Source organism: Nothobranchius furzeri, chromosome 12, assembly GCF_043380555.1.
Source record: "Nothobranchius furzeri strain GRZ-AD chromosome 12, NfurGRZ-RIMD1, whole genome shotgun sequence".
NCBI lineage: Eukaryota > Metazoa > Chordata > Actinopteri > Cyprinodontiformes > Nothobranchiidae > Nothobranchius > Nothobranchius furzeri.
In genome coordinates, this window is record NC_091752.1 from 67,897,392 (window position 1) to 67,909,659 (window position 12,268).

Genomic DNA, 12,268 nt, shown 5'->3' on the forward strand with positions numbered 1-12,268 from the left:
CTCATCTGTCTTGTCAGAACTGTTTCTCTAAACTGAGGCTGATCATTTTCACAGAAAAACACATTAAAACATCTGAGAAACCGCCTTCAGAAACTGTTGATTAAATCATTTTCAAAGGAAATCTGGTTGCTTTGTCAGGAAATATAAAGAAATGATGAAAAACAGACGACTTTTACATTTTTTAAAGTTCTGAGAGTTTTATATTAGAAGATCTGTGTTGCTCCTACAAGCTGTGCTAATGAGGGTTCTCCTTAACGCTACCACATGGAACCCAAGGTCATTATCCTAAACGTGTGTGTGCGTGTGTGTGTTCTCCCAGCTGGCAGTCTGACCTGAGCCGTCCTCCTGTGACCTTGTGGATGATTACCATGACCGGGATGCGTCTGATCCCTCTGGTGATGGTGGGCTTTTGATGGCCGCTTCAATTTGATGCAGAGATGAGATTGAATCCCACCACCTACTGAACAACACACACACACACACACACACACACACACACACACACACACACACACACAGATACACATCACATAGAAACAGGAGCTTCTATTTCCTTCTTTTCGTTTTGATCCTGAACTCCGGGCAACCACCTTTAACGCATAAAACATAAAAACAGGTTTTACTGCATTCTTATATTAAAGAAAAAATAAGCTGACACAGACGTGTGCACTGTTTTTAATACACATAAGAAATATAGAAAAGCCCTGAAGCAAAAAAATCCTCACCACCAGATCTCCACCAGGTTTTATACGACAGTTCTGTTTCCTGACTGTTTGATGTTTTCTTACTTTAATCCAAGCAAGTGAAGGAACCTGATTTACAAGCAGCACAGGACCACTTCTCCTTTACTTTCTGCTTGTATGTCGGTGTAAGTAGGATGGAGCGACATGACGACTGATGGCTAAAACAGACCTAAACCTCTACAACAGACAGCTAGCTGAGAAAAGAGAAGGTCAGCGCGTGCAGATGTTTTCAGTAAATATGACAAGTCCGGGCAAAGCTTTGGGAAAATATTATCAATACAGTAAAGATCGAAGGGCTTCAAACACAGCTGAGCTTTTCAGTATGTGTTAAGAATTGGCACAAAGCGCAGCTCATTTGGAAGAGAATAGGCACTGAAACTGCAGCTGACTCCGAGTCACTTTAAAGGCATAATTTGCAACTTTTTCATGTTTTTACATCCTTTTCTTGAGACAGTATGCGCTAAAATGACCCTTTACAGGGTTAATGAAATGCCTCTCAGACCCCATCGCCCCGTGGCCAGAATATCACACTTGCAACTTCAGAAGTTGTAGTTCTGTAGTTAACATCTCTTCAGGAGTGCCGCTAAGTAAGGAGGGGCATCTCCCTGAAATAAATTAAAGACAAAAACCAGGAGTTTCAAACGCACCCGACAAAAGACAGGAAGCCAGTGCAGGACCTCTTCTTCCGGCTCTTGGCGGGTGCAGACGCTTTTTTTCCTCCTCTCCTCCATATCTTATCCTCAAGGCCTTTGTCTGTCTGTGTGTGTTGGGTGCACGGCTGCTTCTGCATTTTTCTGGAAACTGAAATACATTTAAATGGATCTCGTCAGTTGGTCTCTCAATGCGATTGATAAAATTTTTTCAACAATGAGAACGGGAGATGGGGCTCCCGAATGTCCTGCCGGGACAGACCCAGTTGGACACGTCATGGACTCCTGGGAACAGTGGAACTTGATTTGTTTATCTCAGCTGTCTGTGGAGGACTCTGAAGATGTGTGGATATTCGTGGTGATGGTGTCAGGTTTCCTGCTCATTGGCCTTGGAGGCTACCTGGCTTTCCGGAAAATTAATGAGCTGTCGAGGAATATTGGCCTGATACCGGAGCTCAGAGATGGTTTGCACCGCTATGTGAATTCACAGACTCACATAATTGTCGAAATGAATCGTAAGCTTGGGACTTTGGCGAAGATTCATTCTTTGGCACAAAAGATGGATGCCATCAAGGAGAGAGTGGACGAATCAGCACGGATTGGGATAGATTAATGTCCATTATTGGGATTCTGAGAGGTTGAGGACCAACAGACCGTAAGACGGAGAGGAAATTATTTCTGTCTGGCCCCAAAACAATTTCTAATCGGAATCTGGCGTCCTTGAGCCTTCAAGGCTCCAAACGAAGACTCCCCCCTCAGAAGATATGTGGAATGTGCAGTCGCTATGGCAACTCAACTCTGCCGCCTTTCCCAGCCTGGGCGGGACTGCGGGAAGGCCGCCGAGTCATCCAGGGTCACTGCAACCCTCCGACCCTCAATGCCCCCCCACCCCCCCCGTATCCAGACTAAGGTGACATGCGCTGCTTCTATCGTGGCTGCAGGAACTGAAGTGTGTACAGTCCCAACCCACCCACCACCCCGCCTAGTGGACACTTATGTTGTGTAGTCTGAAGTCTGTTGCATATCTGTTTGAGGTATATTTTTGCAGAGCAAAGCTGCCCTCCTGGAGGGAGGGTAACTTTGAAGTGCCTTTTTTTCCCTCCACCTGAATCAATCCTCATGTAGCTATTAAGGTGGCGCAACTCAGGGTTGCGAATGACCACAGTCACCAATTCTTGTCATGTGTCTTGCCCATGTATGTCTGATCTCTGAATTGTGTGTACTGAAACTCTAATTTCCCTCTGGGATTAATAAAGTATCTTTGATTTGGTTTGATTGATGATTGATTGATTGATTGATTGATTGATTGATTGATTGACTGATGTGATCCCACTTCCTGGCCCCAGTCAGAAACCTGGCGGAGCTGTTCTGTGCAATCTGAAGACGGCGCAGTAATGACTGACCAAGCCCAGCACAGAGAGTTGCAGTAATCTAATCTAGAGATTACAAATGCATGGAGTACCCGCTCCAGCTGGACTCTCGACAACATAGGCTTGATTTTTGAAAGACGTCGCAGATGGAAAAAACAGGATCGGATCACAAAGTTGATGTGAGCATCAACTTTATGTCCAGAATCAATTCTCACCCCCAAGCTAGTGACAATTCAGGGTATCAGCAGGTTTAAAGGAGCCAAATGTAAGACGTTTTTAGACCTTTTTAAGGCCACTTTGACCAAATTTAAGCTATTTTTTTAAATTAAATTTAAGCTATAATTTCCAGCTATTGCCTGAAACCGGTGCTAACCACGCCGCGAACATGGGATTAGCCATCCAGTAAACTTGCACTTCCCCATGGCGCAAGCTCCCACTAGCTTAACCAGCTAATGTGCTCATCTAAAAATAGCCCCCTTTCACAACCAACAATGTGTACGGTTCCGCTTACGCCAACATCGTACACAAAAAATGCTGAACTAGAAATTCACGAAAAATTTATAGAAATAACAGAATCTTGTTTATTGGGTCTTTGGTAATTTAAGACTTTTGGAAACTGTATTTAGGGATTATTTGTCATTTGTAAGGATTTTTAAGGCTTTAAATTTGGAAAAGCAAAGACTTTCTAAGGACCCGCGAATACCCTGCAACTGGTTTCAAAACGGGAGAGAGATGGCCCAGACCAACTTCAGATCCCGCAACCTGCTAGCTGTTTGGATGAAACATAACAAGCTCTGTTAAACCCTCATTAACATGCAGATAATTTGAGGCAAGCCAAGACTATAATATTCTATAAGGGTAAAACACCAGGAACTGCTTAAAAATGAAGAAAAACATGCTAATTTAAAGTTTTACTGATTATTCAATACCATACAGTCACTTTGGATTCCAGATTTGGAGTTTTTGGTGCATCTTGTCAACACCGGTAGTTTGGTACACAAGCCAGTCCTTCGTTTTCCAACATTTCAGTCTCACACTCGACCCAGAACTGTCTGCTGGCTTCTCAGAGCTCTGTGGATGGGCAGGAGACAAGAGGGAGAAATGGCAATATAGACAACGATTGTGAAATGTGGGAGCGAGGAGTGTTTGGCAGTGCTCCCCTTGTTTGCTCTGTAAACCCCTAAAGCCAGTGTGTTTTTTTTTTACCGATAGAAATGCCGGCATTGTTGGAGCCGGAGACCGTGGTTACCGACCAGCCGTGATCCCAGCCAGGCAGGTTGGGACAAACAACAAGATGAAGGTCAGCTAATATAGCACTTAATTCCACTTCCTGGTCCCCATGACACCCAGGAGGGGTTTGTTTGAAGATCCCAGACCCTGAAGTCACTCTGCACTTTGTTTAGGCCATGAGTATGTTTTCTTTCATTCTCTCTTCTTCTTTTGCCCTCGAGCCAACACTTTCACTTATAAATGTATTCAGAAACAGAAAGAGGGGTAGATGTGTGAGGAAGAAGGAGAAATGATTCAGAAAAATCGATAGAAACAGATCCGAAAACTGAGTTTCCCTTTTTGCATTCCCCGTGTCATGAAATTACCTAAACTGCTGATTTGATATATGTCTGTAATACCCAGTTCACATGGCGGGATTCCAAAAATGTCAGATGATTTTAAAAACATGAGACTTCGCACTTCTATAGTGGAAACTGCCTTAACTCAACTTCACTTGTGAATCTTTTCTGGTCAGATGGGAAAGATCTTGAGATCTCATGTGACTTCAGAGTAAACAAACATGTCTGAGGAGAAGAAGTGTTGATTCTTCTTGCTCTCTGCTGCGGGCTTCTGTCATCTCACTCTCTGATTGGCTGCACGTGACCATTAAACTGGCTCACGCTCATCTGTGCTTGGGGCACACCACGCATGTTGGGATATCAGAATAAAACAATCCAACGCGTTGAATGTCCGTGATTTATTATCAGAGTGGTCTCCGTGTTTTTATGAGCTGACCGATGCAGTCTTAACACATCACACATGGCAAGAATATCTGATAAGATTATCTGTGGGCAATCAGGCGTGGCCTTAAGATTGGAGAATCGGCATAGCTAACTTGACGAGTGAATTACGCCAAAACCATAAACACATAATTTACAATAATAGAAAGTGAGACATTTTTTTACATACTTCAATAACTACCTTAAGTAGAAAAACGAGTTTAGACGTAGATAGAATTTAAATGGCTTTAATTGGGCATTTTGACCTATTTCATGCATAAATAAATCATTTCTATTTCCAGGTTTGTTTAGCCCACTAAATGTGAGGTTCAATGTTTTAAAAATTGTCAAGGTAAAAATGATCCTAGGTCAAGAGGTTTTTTAATAATAAGAGAAATCCCATAAGTTTTTAATTTTCAACTGTTGGAAATGAAAATGGAACACGCAATATTGAATGGAAAGAACAAAATATTATAACTGTATATTATAAATTCGGGGTCGCTCCTGTTTACAGGCTGGAGCTCAGACCACCAGAGACTGCACAGGGACTGTGGAGGATAGACACCTTTAGCAGCAGCTTGTCAAGAAAACTTAATAAGTGCAGCTTTGATCGCAATAAAAAGCAAGTTACGTTCATGTTAAACGGAAGTCTGGGGCAGCACTGAGACTGCCCCCATACCCCGTTTATACTACCATCACGTAATCTTTTGTAAAAAGGACACGATTGCGCCATATTGCAGCCAGCGTCCGACCACTTATAAACGATCTAATCCTCCCTGATGCCGCTACTGCATTGCAGCTAATTGGCTGCATTTTTTTCTAAAAGAGGCTATAAACTACACCCTGCTTTTGTTTTTTGAAAGAAGAAAAGGTGACAACCCCCCCAAGTCGTCTGAGAAGGAAATCTTTTTCAATAAATCCTTCCTTTTAACATGATTGATGGATTAGACCGATTCTGGATGATCTCACTGCAAAAATTCTTACATATTGCTCCTTCAGTCCTCTCATTAGTAATATTCTTGACCTAAGCCTTTAATAATTCAATTCAATTCAAGTTTATTTATATAGCGCCAAATCACGACAAGAGTCGTCTCAAGGCACTTCACATGATAAACATTCCAATACAGGTCAGGTAATTAAGCCAATCAGAACAATGTTTCCTATATAAGGAACCCAGCAGGTTGCATCGAGTCACTGACTAGTGTCAGAGTCTTTACAGCAATCCTCATATTAAGCAAGCATTTAGCGACAGTGGAGAGGAAAACTCCCTTTTAACAGGAAGAAACTACCAGAGGATCCTGGCTCAGTATAAGCAGCCATACACCATGACTCACTGGGGATGGAGAAGACAGAGCACACACACACACACACACACACACACACACACACACACACACACACACACACACACACACACACACACACACACACACACACACACACACACACACACACACACACACACACACACACACACACACACACACACACACTAGTAGTGTTTCTATGGTTACATTGTGATTTCTTAGTAAATATTCTATTTGGTGAGAGATAAACTTTATTGTATTTATCCTAGTGGATCTATAATTAAACGGGTAAACTAGTAGTAGCACATTCAATGTCAAGGAAAGTAAAGTGTTATTATCAGGAGAGAGAGAATGTTTAAGTGGTTAGCAGCAGTGTGCTAGAAGATGATGGCCCCCTCCATGAGGCCACCACAGCTCAGCAGAACATTGTTGTAGCTTCTTCTGGGGAGAAAAACACTTAGAGAAAAAATAAAGTTAACAGCTGAAATTGCAGAAAATAATACAGTTAAAGAGCAGATTGTAGAAGAAAGCAGTAGAGTGTGGAAAGTGGTCAGTGTATCCTCTAGCAGTCTAAGCCTATATAGCAGCATAACTACAGAGATAACTCTGGATAAGGTAGCCTTTTAGATGGAGGAATGTTGGAGGCAGGGCAAGGGAGAGCCATCTTTACCGACTGTACACTCCACCTCCCTCTACTCAACTGATGCATGGAATTTACAAAGTCGTTTGATAAGTTGTTTGTATTTTTCAAATCAATGTTGAAGTCCCCACAGAGAAACAAATTCTTGTTACCGATTCCATTAAACATTTCCGAAACTGTGTTTGTGAATGATTCAATACAGGAACCTGGTGCTCTTTAAATACTGCTAATTATTATGTTTTTGTCTTCTCAGATGTTATTTCAATAAATGCAAGAAATGCATGAACTAGTTTTTCAGCATCACTCCTGGAAAGGATGCTTCTAATCTTAGCAATATTTCAAAGGTGGAAAAAGGAAATCCTACAAACCTGTTTAACGTGTGATTTGAATGACATGTCCTGGTCAAATATAACACCAAGGTTCCTTACTTTGTTCTCAGAGACTAATTTAATACCATTCAGGTCAGGTGATTGACTAAGTAATTTTCTTTTCTGAATTTCTGGTCCAAAGATGAGAACTTCAGTCTTGTCTTGATTTAAAAGCAAAAAGTTTTGAGTCATCCAATTTTTTATGTCTTCAAGACAAGCCTTTAATCTAACTAACCGAGTAGGTTCATCAGGGTTAATGGATAGATATAACTGAGTATTGTCAGCATAACAGTGGAAGTTTATCCCATGCTGTCTAATGATTTTACCAATTGGGAGCATATATATAGTAAAAAGAATTGGTCCAAGCACTGAATCCTGTGGTACTCCACAAGTAACCCTGGAGTATGAAGAAGATTTGTCATGTACATTTACAAAATGAAATCTATCAGACAGAGCATTAGTGTTTAAATGCTCACATACTTGGATGGCCACTATTTTCTCCAGGACTTTGGATAAAAATGGAAGGTTAGATATTGGTCTATAATTCATTGGGTCATCTGGATCCAGAGAAGACTTCTTAAGAAAGGGTTTAATTAGAGCAACCTTAAAATCCTGTGGTACATATCCATTTACTAAGGATAGATTGATTATATTTAGAATGGGGGCAGTAACCAAACGAAATGCATCTTTAAATAATTTGGTTGGGATTGGGTCTAAAATGCAAGTTGAAGGTTTAGATTAAGCTAATATTTTTGATAACTCTGAGAGCTCAACTGGATCAAAACAGTTCAAACAAAGATGAGGTTCTACAGTTACCTCAGATGCTGCCTCACTTACTGAGGAAGAAGAAATCGCATTAGGGAGGATGCTAATGATTTTGTTTCTAATAGAATTACCTTAACTTGTGAAAAATCCCATAAAGCCGTTGCTGCTGAGGGCTAAGGGAATAGATGGTTCAGTGCTATGATTCTGTGTAAGTTTGGCAACTGTACCGAAAAGAATTTTTGGATTATTCTTATTCTCTTCAATTAGCAATACATAGAACAAGAATAATACTGTTTACATGCATCACCCACCTTTATCGATGGCTCTAATATTACGTAACAGCTAGTTTGGGCAGAGGCAAACCAAAGCTGGCGCCTTAAAACAGCTTCAACCTCCACACTTCAGTTATTTTTACATATCATTTATAAACCTTTAAACCGACACGAGTTATGCATTGCACCAATTTATTTATTATTTTTCATAATTTTTTTTATATCAAGAAATCGGTGCTGGACTTTACCACCTTCATTTTGGCTGAATTATTCTGGCAAACCTTTATAGAGTGTTGGTGTTTTTACCAGGATGCTTCTGCGAGGCCGCTAAAGGACTCTGCTCACATCACACACTTCACCCACTACGGTTTTTTATTTTTAACCCAGGCAGCATAAGTGGATAGACGTGGAAAAAAAAGAGCCAGTGTATGAGCCGATTGTCTTACTGATGATTTAAGTTGGACCATGAGAATAAGAACAGGGGTGTGATGGGTGAAAATACATCACCCACCATCCAAAAGCCAAGTGGATTAAACCTGTATGGAAATGCTAATGAGAATCAAAAAGACCAACTCTGCCTGAGTATGCGCTCCTGTTCCGGCCTATCCAGGATGGGGTCGAGGCCTCTTTAGTGGGGCTTCTGCAGGATGTATATGAAAAGCCTTTGTGCTCTAATCTAGTAAGCCAGAAACTCGGCTTTTGAACCAAGGATGGTGAAAGAAAAGAGTGAAAAAGAAGGGTAGTTTTAGTGAGACTGAATGGATGGCAGGGTGTGGGGAAAGATATAAAGGTGTTGCTATAAGGGCCAGTTATAAAGTAAGATTTTAAAAAAATCATAGCAGGTTAGGCATATTAACTTGATTTGGCTACATTTATCTCCTCATAACAACAGACACAGGTATGAAATAATAAACTAATGCTGTGACAGCAGAAACTTTGCAGAGCACCACATTGTATGTATGCTCGGATTGGACCCAGTGAATTTTGTGGAAATTCGGAATCCGGAATTCAACCTGTAGAGCCTCATTACTGCCTTGATTCCGTATCACTTTTTCTTATTTGATTTCGTCTTATTTTTCAATTTCTTATAGAATTTTTTCTATTTATTACGATAGATTTTAGAAAATTATTTTTAATTTGGTTTTTTTATAGTTTTATTTATTTATTTGTTGTTCTTGTGAAGCGCCTCGTGATTTTTGTCTTTTATTTTTATCTCTTTTTTTCATGTCCTGTCTGGCTGTGGAGCAAACAGAATTGATGTCTGAATGCTGGTGACAAACCTTACAGATTTACTCTCAGGTGGCGCATCAAAGTTTCTGCTTTAATGTCACGCCTGATACTCATGTTCGCTTCTAGACCTGCAGAAAGAGAAAAATAAACAAAAACAAAAGGGACACACAACAATACAACAAGAGCAAGCTATCATGAGGAAATATAAGATCAACGTTGTTTTCGCTGAACAGTCACACAATAATAAATCAGTGCATTTAGTGCCAACCACAGTGTTTTTACCTGAAGACTCGCTATAGAAAGCCAAAGTCACGCCTATATACTTCCGGAAAAATGGGTCCCCGAACAACGAAAAAATGAATGAATGTCAATGGGGCTAAAAACTCTATTTTTTAATCCCGCTTAATGTGCCATGGATTTCACATATGATGTCTGAATTTTTAAGATGCATTTTGATGCCAAGAACGCACTTATCTTCAAACAGGGGGGAAGTTATTTTAGGTTTTGTGTGAAAATACATGCATGACCACGAGAGTGCATTACTTATTTAACGTCATCGAACCAGACAAGAAAACCAGAGGGAAAATAGCTGTAAATTCAGCAAACTTCAAATCCTGATTATTGCAAAGACTGAAACACACATCATTAAGTACGTATTACATAAAGTAATGATACGTGTTTCTACTGCTACTGTCACATATTTTGAGATTTATCAGCTTGTAAAGTTCCTAATTAGCATGACTACAAATCAGACGTCGGTGCGTCGCATTCATGATGCCGCCACAGAATCTCCTCTCCCCTAGCGTAGCTGCTACTTACCACATGGCCAGATTTATGGTGGTTGTTTCGTTTATGGTGGTTGTTTCCTTCTGGAAGAAGGATTCGAAGCTTGCTAAACTTACAGCCATATTTCCTCTATCTAGGGTGGCCATACGTCCGGCTCTAATACGGATAGTCCGGTTTTTAAAAAAAAGAGTGTCCGCCTACCAGCGCACCCTTGAGACGGTCACTCATTTGTCCTCTTTTTGACATAACTATTTTCTCTCTTATATGAAAAATTATAAAATGAATGAAATAGGCATTTATGATACAATATAGCCCATTTAAATCTATAATGCAATTACAAATTCTAAATATGTTTTTATGACATTAATAGATGAAGCCGGTGTGAAATCAATTCTATTGGTTAACAGCGAAAGTAAAAGCAGCCATATTTAGGTGGTTGATCTCAGTCAGACGCAGGCCAACAAAAAGGGAGCGCACCCAGCCACCTGCAGTTCTGCACGCTGTACTGGCAGACATCAAAATGCTGAAACGAAAGACTACATTTAATCCTGAATGGACAAAGGAAGATGGATTCATCGCCAAAAGTAGGAAAGATGACCGTCATGTCATGAGCAGAACTCAGAAGACCCGTAATGACGCCAAACACAGTAAAAGTATATAAAAAAATCTTTTATTTTTTGTGGAGTTACCAGAGGAGGGCGAGGCAGGAGACAGAGTCGGAGGGCAGGCGTGAGTCAAAACCAGATCGGCACAAGCAGGTACAGGGAGCAGGCTGGAGACATGGTAGAAGACAGGCGAGGGTCGTGATGGCAGGCAGAGTTCAAGGCAGGGGTCAGGAGAAAAACGAGGTCCGGAGGCAGAGATCAGGCAGGGTGGATGGCTGGAGAATTTACTGGCAAATGTTTTCAATAATCTGGCACTGAGTGACTGGATGGCTGGTTCTTTTGTAGCAGGGGAAACAGGTGTGGGTGATGAGCTGAGGAGTCAGAAGCAGGTGAAGTGGATGAAGCTGATTGTGGTAGTCAGGGAAACAGGGCTTGGCTGGGGCTTGATGATGAGACCAGGTGTGCTGCATGAAGGCTGAGGAGGGTGAAGGATTGGGAGTCAAGACAGAACCCCCCCCCCCCCCTCCCGGAGATTAAATGACCATTTTTTTGGCTTTGCTGTGAACAGGAAGCTCAAACAGTTAACTGCTGATATCGCAAAGAAATGTGAGACTGGTTTCATTCACTTCTATGAAAGAGCAAAGAGGTATGTGACTGAAAGGTATGACTTCTCTGAGAACAGCTTTCACCGCAAGATGTCCAAGCTTAGCCTCACAGCTGATGTCTCTTATGGAGAGTACAGTGATGCAGTCCAAGCCTGCAAACTTAAGAACATTGATACGGATGGACTGTATGAGGAATATGGCATGGTTGAAGCTATTCTCAGCTCCCCAGAAATAGAAGGTTGTCAGAGCGAGGAGCGCTATCTGAAGCTGTTTTCCAAAGCAGATGTCCCACTGGTGAACCTGAGGAAAGTCTGCGCCTACATCTTCTCCATTCCATGCAGCAATGCACACACAGAACGGATCTTTTCCATGATGTCCTCAGCATGGAGAAATGAAAGAAATGGTCTGGATGTGGAGAGCGTGAAAGCAGAGCTGCAAATTTGTGTTAACTTCACTTTGGACTGCACGGACATGTACAAGAAATTTCTCTCCAGCAAAAAACTGTTGGAAGCAGCCAGAAAAGGCCAAAAATATAAAAAGTAGACCTTTACGTCTTTGGTGAGTACAATAGTCATACGATATAATGGTGTTGCTATTGTGTTTGTCTTTGTTCAATCTTAAAATTGTCCTCATTTTTGGTGTTGTGGAAATGGCCACCCAATCTATGTCTGGCTCAATGAGTCAATTTAGAGATGCACAGTTGTAGTCCTGGATGAATTTTCACACAAAACTTAAAATAACTTTTGCCCCATTAGAAAATGTGCACTTTCTTGGCATCAGAATGTGTCTTTAAAATTCACAGACATCATTTGTGAAATCCATGGCACATAACAGACAGGATTAGAAAATGGATTTTATAGCCCCGTGACTTTCATTCATTTTTTTCGTTCTTACGAGGTCCCATCCCAACAAACATTGGTACGATGCTGATGTGGTGTC

General features: G+C 41.2%; 1 protein-coding gene across 1 annotated transcript in view; it reads left to right on the top strand.

Annotated features, from left to right (window-relative positions):
• The first annotated feature begins 897 nt into the window (after positions 1 to 897).
• The window catches only part of LOC139062264 (uncharacterized), a 56,584-nt gene continuing 45,213 nt past the window's right edge, over positions 898 to 12,268 (top strand). Inside the window, exons 1-6 of the mRNA XM_070543134.1 lie at positions 898 to 952; positions 2,119 to 2,303; positions 3,753 to 3,892; positions 3,976 to 4,063; positions 4,508 to 4,542; positions 11,293 to 11,887. Coding sequence (XP_070399235.1) covers positions 898 to 952; positions 2,119 to 2,303; positions 3,753 to 3,892; positions 3,976 to 4,063; positions 4,508 to 4,542; positions 11,293 to 11,872 — 1,083 coding nt within the window. The 3' untranslated portion in view covers positions 11,873 to 11,887. The remainder of the gene's footprint in view (positions 953 to 2,118; positions 2,304 to 3,752; positions 3,893 to 3,975; positions 4,064 to 4,507; positions 4,543 to 11,292; positions 11,888 to 12,268) is intronic.